We start from the raw sequence: 10758 nt of genomic DNA, 5'->3' as shown, positions 1-10758 counted from the left end.
GTCGTGTTTAATATGACAATTTTGTGTCTTATATAACATCCGACATATTTTATGCCACATAAAATGTATGTGTCTACTTGTTTAATTCTTTTCAAGCATTCAAAGTTGGATGACATGGACACCAGTTGAAGCCAAGTTAAATAACATATTTTTTATTATGCCCCTGAAATTTATGACCCGTTAAAGACATAAAATTAATTAATACTCAAACTCGCAATTTTATGATTGAAAGTGAGGGGCAACTGTCTCGTGTCTTATATATGATTTCTTAAGTGATGGAGTAAATAAAAATGTGGACAACTAATATGAGACGGAGTAACTATACATACATAGATGTAGATGGCGTGTCTCTCAATCCCGGCATAAGCGCCAGTGGCCCTCTGTGTGCAAGAGAGAGACTGACAAAGACAGAGACAGAGAGAGACAAACAAAAGAGAGAAAGAGAAGGGGACTGTATCTATATGTATCTATCTATATACTCTCTTTCTATACAAAAAAAGCAGCACATATATGCCAACAAAATCCACTTTCCATTTTTCCACTACAATTTGGTCACTCCTCTGCTGCTCCCTTACCCATCAACACATTACTACTCTCTCTGCTTTCTGCATTTCATCTCTCTGTCTGTCTGTCTCTGTTTTTTTCTTTATTTTTCTGGTATTTTTTTGTAGTTCTTTTAAAATCAGGTGATTTTTCAACTTGGGTTTTCTTGTATTGTTGAGTTCTTTAGAAAACCCCCATTTGAAATCAAGAAAAAAAAAAGGTTTGCCCATATGTACATTGTTTCAAGAATGAGCCAAATGGGGAAAAATGGACTTACTTTTTTTTTTTTTTTCTTCATTGTTAACACTCTGTTTGTTATGTAATATTCTTGTTGTTGTTTTTTTTTTCAGTGAAGAAAATGAGTGGGGATCAACACATGGAGGAGATGCATTATATGAACATGGGATTTCCTTATAATGTTCCAGAGAGTTTCCCAGGCTTCTTGGATGGTGTTTCACAAGCCCCTATAATACAGTATCATAATAACCCTGTACAGATTCAGGTAAGTTTTTGTAACTTTCTATGTAGCAGTTGATTTTGTACTGAAAGTTTATATAATTTGTGAAAAAAGAGACTGTAGAAGTATACTCCAGTACAAAATTTATGCTCTTTAAGGGTTAGACATCTATGTAGCTTGGTTTTTAGTGGGAATAATAACCTGTTTATTTCACTCCCTTTAATGGACTCTTAGGTGACAGAGCCGGATCTAGAATTTAAACTTTAACTTGTTGATATTTTTAAAATTTAATGATTTTTCGCATATTATCTATGCTCCATGTCGAAAATACTAGGCTCTGTTTAACTTGTTAGGTGGAATGAGTAACCATTTGTTTGAATCTTTTGTCCAGGAAAATGCATATTGGTCTATGAATATGAGTTATTATAAATATGAACACTCAAATCTTGAGAGTACTTCTTATCATTCTTATGAGAATGGCAACAACCATGTATCAAGACCGGATTTCTCAGAGAGACCTTGGGAGTATGCTGTACCTATGAATGTTCACGAAGGTGTATCGACTGATGTAATATACGAGGAAAATACTGTCCCCGTGGAGGATGCTAGCACGGAGGAATGTGAGTCTGAAGCTTTAGCACTTTGTAGTGAATTTAGTTTTTTACTTTCCTTACTGTTGCAGGAGATGCAAATCCCCAATTTGCCTTCAGTTTAGTTTTTGCCTCTGAACTAATACTTTGTATGTTATAGTAGTTTTTACCTCTACATTTAGGCAATTGCTTCATTATACGCTTTCACCTTCCTCTCTGTGAGATAGGATCATGAATTTGCTTTACTGGTCTCCCCTTCTTTTTATTGTGTATGATCTATTAAAGACCTTTACTGTTTGGTTAAGTTCCAGTATTTCGTAGAAATGCTTCTGTTTATGTGTTATTTAAATAGTTATAACATACTGCTATTTTACAGAATGTAACGTATATTTCACAATTCATCAGGTGTTCTATCTAATCAAGATGATTCTAACCACCAGGTAATCAAGATGATAGCTTGGCCATTTTTTCTTTGTTGGAATTATTGCCATTGTCTTAGCTTGTCGTCAGTTCCTCATTATCTGTCTTTAGTTCTCTGGACTGCTGGAAAAATTGATTGTTTAGAGAAGAGGATGTTGTTCTGCTAATTTAATGATGTCCTGTACACACACTAGTTGCACTTAACACTTATGTCGCAATCATGAAGTTATGTTGTTGTGCATTACCCTGCATTTACCATCAGAAGTTCGCCACATCAACCAGAAAGATCGAGGCAGTGTTGGTCATCATAAAATATCAGTCTTTGACCTTTTACTTCGCTCATCCTTCTTCTTGAACCTTTAGAATATAACGGAAGATTCGCTAGAAAACCAATATATGGATCTCCTTTTTGACCTACTCTGCTAACGAACCGTCTCACTAATTTCTATTGGCGTCTTAAACAGTTTAAATCCTAATAAACATGATTCACTTGTTCTTCAAATGTTTTCAGTGTAATAGTCGCCATTGTCTTGAATCAGTTGATGAGTGGCTAGATTAAGATGCCGTTGACTTGTAGCATGCTAATTTCACCTTTCTTACCTTTTGTTACTATGTGAAGGATATTTTGGAAGATGAAATTGACCCTGACAACATGACCTATGAGGTATGTAACCTTGTTGCTACCAGCTTCTCTAGTTTTTTTACATGTTATCTTAGGTTTGTGAATGAGCTTGATTTGCATTCATGATAGGATTTTGCAATTTATATAGTCTTTCGAATACCTTCTCCGAGCTGATCTTTTGTATGATAAGACTAACTCCTAGTTGGAGTGAGGAGGCTTATAATAGCGAAAGCTGCAGTTACCATATTGTGAGGCTTACTTATAATGGAAAATTATTAGAAAAGATGGCAAAATTTGCCTCTCATATTCATGCATATGGCTTGTAAATATATAAAACTCATCCATAAATCAAGAGTTTCTATATCGTATATACTAATTACATTTAAAGAGTGAGTGTTGAAATGCTAAGATAAGCTATCAGTTGTTGGGATTAGCACCCTACAATGTAAACCTCCGCCTGTTGCGGGTGTCGTGTAGCTAATGATAATCACAGATAAGAATGAGCACCATCACAGTGCCCTCTTTTGCTCCTAGAGGGATTGTTACAGTGCGGCAGATATGGTTATTTTAGGGGCCAGTTGTCAATGGTTGTGCTGATGGCTTCTAAATTATCTGTAGTTACTGTTTTGAAGATATCTTTTTTATTACTCCAATGTCCGTCTTAGGATGAAATGATGCCCGTTTGGCCATACGATATGGTATCGTGATATGGAATCATGATATGGTATCATAATATGAAATCATGAGATGAAATTGAGGTTTTGTTTGGACATGCGATATGAAATTTTTGTATTATATATTTTCTCATAACCATAAGAATCCCATAAGTTGTAAAACTATTAAAATAGTCTTTAATTGTTTATTCAATCTTACCGAATAAACAAAAAATTATAAAATCGCATAATAAATTATTATAAAGCTATTTGTTTTTCACTTAAGTAACTGTTTTATTAAACTTTAATTCAATAAAAAAAATTGAACATAAATTGTAGTGAACTAGTCTTTAATATAATCCTTCCACATAATAATGACAATTTCCTCACGTTGAACTTGCATTTCCCGATCATGTGACTGAGAAGACGAACCAACATTGTTGCTTTGAGTCATTTTTTGGTTAATATCATCCGCAACTATATTTTCATGATCATAGACCATAAATATTTCATTACTCCTTTTCGCAAATAATTATATAACACTGCACAAGTTATGACAATTTTCACTTGTGTGTCAATATCATAATGGTTCGTGCTTTGTTTCAGTATTTTGCTATTTTTCCAAGCTCCAAAAGTCCGTGGGGTTATTTTAATAAAATATAAACTTGTGGATCAATTTTTGTGTTTAAAAAATCTCAAATCATGATATGGTATTCTCATATAATTCCATATCATGGTTTTTGGTGAATATGGAATCACATCTCATGATATAGAATCATGAGATGGAATCAACGTTAAATTGCATGTCCAAACGCTGATTCCATAACGTGATATGGTATCTCATGGCCAAACGCCTACTAAGAATAGCTAAATGTTATGTTTTATACATCATTACGTTGTCATTCAATTGTCTTTGCATTTCTTTTTTGTTGTCATTTGATTCTTTTCACTTTATGTTCTCTTTTCCTAATTTCTAGTATATTGAAGTTGTGTACAGAGTGAGGTAGAGGTCATCGCCGTATATCCTTACAACTGTCTTGCACAATGCAAATCCTCAAGCCCTTCTTCCTTGATGAAAAATGAAAAAAGAACAGCAGAAAAAGACCGAGAGAAGAAAGGACCTAGGAGAACAGAAAGAAAAATGGGTCGGCACAGAACAAAAGAGTTTTTTCTTATTTCTTATAATAAAGCTATTCACTTTAATCCAAAAACATGTAGTATCTGCAATTTTGGAATCACCTATTCTACATTTTGTGTTATCTGCTGAATGGTAGTCTGAGATGCAATGTACATCTCATTCTTTTGACACGTTGGCTCAAGAATGTGTTGTGTGAACTCTTTGTGTTGGGTTGATGATATTCGTCTTACTATTCGTCCACTTGTAATGTGAAACCAGTGAATATTCATGCAAATTTACTTATGACCAGCTGAACCGATTTCATGGATTAATTACTGATTTTCTACTTTACTGTTGCAGGAGTTACTTGATTTAGGTGAAACAGTTGGAACTGAAAGTCGAGGACTTCCTGAGGAACTAATTAATTTGCTTCCAACAACCAAATACAAGTCTAATGGAATCTTTTCTAGGAAAAAATCAGAAGAAAGGTAATTTTTATACCCACGCTTCTTTTGAAACCATTATTTGTACCTAAGTTGCTCGGACTCTTCAAAAATGTCAGTGGACGCGTGTCGGATTCTCCAAAAGTAGTGTATTTTTGGAGAATTCGTCACTGGTGTAGCAACAAAGTGAAGAGTCTGCGCAACTTAGGTTTGTACAAGGTGCAATTTTCCTTTTTATTGCATCTGTTTTCTGTAGATTGATTTCTTTCGTAAAAATCAAGCATTGAAGTTACCTATTTAAATTAAATCATACTTCGTTGTAGTCCGAAGAGAGATAGCAGTGTACTGCCACACGTAGTAGATATGATTCAATCACTGGTATAGCATTGATGTAAGAAATATTGTTATTGGACTTGAGCTAAGATCTTTTTTTTCCTCCTACATATCCCCTTCAATAACACACATAAGGGACCAAAATGTTTTCGAGTCATACTTTTTAGCTGATCCTTGAAGGGAACCCCGCACAGAGTTGCAATTCATTGACTTTGTTCTTCAATTGTTTGAGTGTACCACAGAAAGTAGGTCTATGTGAACCGAAGAAACTAGTATGGTCTCTGGTAAGATAGCCAAACAAATGCATATGACAAGGCAACATCATCTATGGTTCAAAATTAAGTTACTCGGTCACTTAATCCGAGTAGCATAGTGTCTATGTTAATCCAAAATGAGGCCTCTCCTTGATGATTTTAGCGTTAACCATGCTTTCTAGTTCCCGTTTCTCCTCATTACCCGCGTAGAAATATACTTGTGGACTGGTTTTGCGATCACTAGTGCACATCGTACATGGATTTCAGTTGCTCCAATCCATGTATTCTTAGTTAGTTAAAGGATGTTTTGTTACACCTTCACAATTTTCTGCTGATCAAATCCTTTTTCTTTCAACTCAATGATTAAATGAGTTTTTATGCATGCAAGCTAGATGTGTCATCTGTCAAATGAGGTATAAACGAGGGGATCGACAAATAAACTTCCCATGCAAGCACATATACCACACTGAATGTGGCTCCAAATGGCTGAGCATCAACAAGGTATGTCAGTAACTAGTAGTCTAGCCTCTATGTATCAGAAATTTACATCGTTTTCTCCGAGACTTAACACCAAACTATCACTTTGATTTGGCAGACATGTCCCATTTGCAATACAGAGGTACTCCTCGACGAATGAAGTTGTACAATGGTGAATATAGTGTTTAAATTACAGCAGATTTGCTTCAATGGGCTTTCAATATCTCCTTCCACCAGCTACTAACATAGAGTAACATCAAAGCTTATAATAGCTTCTCTTAGATCATGCTTAAAATGTAGGAAAAGTAACTATTTATAGATGCTTACAATCTTCTTATGTTTTTTTATGGCCAAACTTTTCTTCCCTTTTTTTTTTTGTGCCATATAATGAGCTCTTGATTAAATCCTATATTCGTTCTCCATTATGTTGTGTGTAAATTTATAATCGTTGAACAACTTTCTTATCTAGAGGCGGATTCAAGATTTAAATTTGATGTGTTTGACCTTTAAGATTTTTAGCACTGAGCTCATTGTATTTTTAAAATTATGGATTCTAATACAATATTGGTTTGAGAGACCAAAGTAGAGTGTTTTCAATCAAGTCCATATGATTGCACATTTTGTTCTTCAAATAATTTGGTCTTTCATTTTTGTATTTTAGCAATCAAACTTATGCCTAATGGGATGTCCTTCCCTGAAATAACGTGAAATATTATAATACGAAAATATAAATTTATGCATTGTGAAATAAAATTATTTGTTATAAAGACTTAAAATTAAAAACCAACCCAAAATGGAGCAGAAATGCAAATGACCTCTATTTTATCTAGCTGTAGTGGGCTAGTGGCCCAGAACTTATTGGATCGAATTCAACTGAGGAAACTCAACTTTTTTGTCAATGTCAATTATACATTATTAGACATATACCCATATCATATATACTATCTATTTATATTATCAAATAATTACGTTTTTATCACTAATTAACAGTTTTTTTTACCATGTGTACATGGTATTTGTTTTTTGCTATCAGACACACAAATAAGGAGAGAAGTGAGTGAGATAGTCAAGTATCACAGATAAATGTGAATCACATTAGATACACACTAGATACATGTATCTATATGTATCTAGTTTTATTCACATGTATCTGGTATTAGAAGAGTGGTGAGCGAGATTTGTTATTTAATCCAGATACATGCAAATACACTTTGATATATCTAGAACAAATTACACCAAATTTTGACCTCATATATCCTGAATACATGTATCTGAATGTGTCTTCACGCATCAAAATCTGGTAAGATTCATAATATTGTAAACTAGAGTGTATAGCTAAGTAATTAGCTTCTAAACTAGTAGTGTATTTGTATAAATTTCTCTTTAATAAAGAGAAATTGATATAAATAGCCATCTATCAAAATTATTGTAACAAAATATTTTCTCTTATATATTAACGTATTTTTTTTTATAGCTAGCAAATATAATTTATTTTAGCTTACCGGCTAAATATGCATTACTAAAAAATCATATTTTTCATTGAAATTTTCTATTTAAAAATGTTCGGTGATTATTTTTTACAGATATTTTGATGTATTAGTGACAAAGAAAAAAATATTCACTAGTGATTTCCAAAGTTTCAAGGAGAATTTGTTTTCCACTACACATTTTTTTGATTTTGCTAATTCGATGAAAATATGATAAAAATCATGTTTTATAACACAATTTTTCTATTGATTCACGTTGATAGAAAAAACCTATATTTCTAATAGTAATGTAATTTGCCCTTAATTAAATCATCCACAATTTCACTTAAATGAAGCAAACCAACTAGTTCCTCTTCCTTAGCCTCACTAATAGGGCTAGCATAAAATATAAAAACTGAATTATCGAATTGAATCGAATCAAATTTTTTGATAATTTGGTATTATGTATGGTATTCGGGAGTAGAATCTTAGAATTATGTTTGGATTGGTATGAAATACTAGTACTATTAGGTATTAGGTATTTCTTGAATACTGAATTATTTACTTAATGAAGGTCATAAATCAACATGTCAAGTACTCATTAGTACAAGATTACAAGTTCAAAGAGAAAGTCAAAGAATAAACATAAACAACCCAAATATATATCTTTTAGTTGTATCAATTTGTTTTTTCTTAATATATTCTTACTTATTGATCTTCTATTATATCGTGCTTCCACAATAAAATATAGAAATAATTGAAGAAATAGTATTAACTTCGTAATATAATGGGCTACAACTCCAATACGGTATTACCAAATATCATATCAAATCGAAATTTAATATACCAATTACCAAATCAAAATTTAAAATTTAATATATGATATCTACTTTTAGATGCCAATTACCAAATTACTAAATCCAAAATTAAAAAATTTCAAACGAAATACCGAACGTTCACCCTATAATCACTATGCTTTTGACAATTCATTTTATTTGTGGGAACAGTAATGTGTCCTCTCTTACAGGATTTCCGGGATTTGACCCTGTAGTGAATGTTAACTTCATTTACCTAATATTTCACTAACCTTATCTGATAGGGTGTCAAATGGCGGGTCATTTATCCGTTCAAAAGTTATTTAAATTGAGATAAATTGGTACAATATAAAATAAACAGTAGGTTAGCATATTAAATAAAAAAGAAGTTCAAACAAATAATTTTATTAAGTTTTTCATTAATAAATTTGAATTATGTATCTCAACTTACCTTTTAAATAAGTCAAATCAATTGACTTATTTATATTTTTATAAACTAATTTTATTATTCATACCACGAAATATTTGACTTTGGATAGGTAATAGAGCAGTTGTACATTATGTACGAAATGTATATATGTCCAAGTGAATTAGTACCTACAAAAAAATGGGGATTTTTACATGATCAATCATTTTCTAGGATTCTTTTTATTTATTCCTAAAATGACCTACCTTTTTGCAAATTTAGCATATCTTAAGATTAATACATATCATCTTATCTTTCATCATCATTTCCCCCCACTAAATAAAAAAATAATTACGTTCAATAATCGTTATTAATGAATATTCCTTTTTCTTTCATACTATTGTTAATTTCTTCACTTATTAAAGAATCTGTTTAACATTAATGATCCTTGTTTTGAGTTTGGTTATATATGGTATACCATGTATATCGTTATTACCTGTATCCTTATTATACTGTGTATATATAAAGATATACATAAACAATTTCATGTTTTCTGCAAAATATACCTCTAATTATATATTTTAAATAGATTATACTATAATAGTTTATACAATGAAAATATTCTATCAACAAATCATATATTTTTGTTTATATGTATGTTATACCAAATGTATATATTGTAAATAAATCAGCAAAAGAAATCATATAGATTAGAAGTTGCTTTATTTGTTAATAATCTTTAGTTGTCACATGGATTGTTAACTAGTAATGCTGCTATTATTACGTAAATATATTTTAAACATGTCAAATACTCATTTTAATTTATTTGTCATACTTTTCATTTAATCAGAAAGACTGTCTCTTTAGTCTTTCATTTTTTGACAATTTTTTTAATTTTAAACTTTCTACTTAACATATTTAAAATCAAAATAATAAAGGGTATTTTTCCGATCCAACGTCTCTCATTCTCCATATCCGAAGGGATCCATGTCCTACTACTGACTCCTCCCGGAATTGCATTATCGGAGCAGTGCCAGGAATGACCACTAGTAGGCAGGTATATTTGATATATCTTTAATTTACAATCACAAGATTCAAAAGTTTTTTTAACTCCTTACCAAGTTAAAACAAGACAAAGCGTTATAGAGCCGAAGCCAAAATTTAAAGTTTAAAGATTCAAAATTCTAGTTTATTTAAATTATAAGACACAAATATAGAATTTTGACTAAAGTTCCTTGATTGATCGAGACGAACTCATAATTTTTATACTAGCATGGTTCTAAAACAAACAAATTAAAACGAAGGGAGGAATGTTTTTACACCCTAAAAATGCATTTACTTCAAACATGTATGTGTGTGGGTGTCAGCCTAAGTAAGGACAGGCACAGATATATAAGTGAATCATAAGATTAATGAAAGTGAATTTTTTTCACCATGTTATTCAAAAGTAGGGCCAAAAAAGTATAGATTATAAAAGTATAATATAATGAAGATAAAAACCTACAGGAAAAGAAGAAATAGCAGTCTCTTTCAGTTCAGCATTAAATTGAAAGGTCTATTTTTACCACCCAAAACTGTCGGGAAAATGAAGACAGTTCCCATCCTATCTCTATCCATCTTTCATTTTTTGCAGACTGACTATATAATTAAAGTCATCTTATTTGGAATTTTCTTTCTAACTATACACTTCTCTTTTATCTCTTTAGGTTCGTTTCGTTAGAAACAAGTTATTTCATCACTAAGGTGGAATATTTAATTCTTAGATTATCTAATATATATCTCCCATCAAATGCATGATAAAATAGTTCTGCCTGTAATTATTATTCGACTCCTTATCATATTATCCTCCCTCCATGCAACACTCACAAGTCACACCCTATAGTACTTTCAAGAATAAGAATATCCATTCCTATTTATATTTTTGGATACAAAGGGAACAAGAGATGATGTGTAATGAGATGGATGAAATATTAATTAATTCCTCCGTTTTTTTATCGGAGAGATTGGATTTGAGTCTTTAAAAATGGTGTAATTTTTTTATAGTGAATGTTTCATCTCTGTAATGAGCCTATTGACAAGAATTTGGATTAATTGAATTAGTAAATTTCAAATACCAAATACTTAGACCTAAAAAGAATAGTTATCGGATCAATTTTGTTTCT

General features: G+C 31.6%; 1 protein-coding gene across 1 annotated transcript; it reads left to right on the top strand.

The window, feature by feature from the left end:
* The first annotated feature begins 305 nt into the window (after window positions 1-305).
* Window positions 306-6211, top strand: LOC125833673 (E3 ubiquitin-protein ligase BIG BROTHER-like). Its single transcript, XM_049512842.1, is given in 10 exon segments — window positions 306-482; window positions 484-601; window positions 642-686; window positions 894-1045; window positions 1392-1620; window positions 1996-2030; window positions 2630-2674; window positions 4763-4890; window positions 5825-5933; window positions 6028-6211. Coding segments are annotated over 10 exon segments (1080 nt in total). The 3' UTR covers window positions 6070-6211.
* The last annotated feature ends 4547 nt before the right edge of the window (window positions 6212-10758 follow it).

The sequence above is a fragment of the Solanum verrucosum genome, unplaced genomic scaffold, assembly GCF_900185275.1.
Source record: "Solanum verrucosum unplaced genomic scaffold, falcon-dt-bn FXZP01000307.1, whole genome shotgun sequence".
Taxonomy (NCBI): Eukaryota; Viridiplantae; Streptophyta; class Magnoliopsida; order Solanales; family Solanaceae; genus Solanum; species Solanum verrucosum.
Note: the sequence above shows the minus strand (reverse complement) of the source record. Positions and strands in the feature narration are given on the sequence as shown.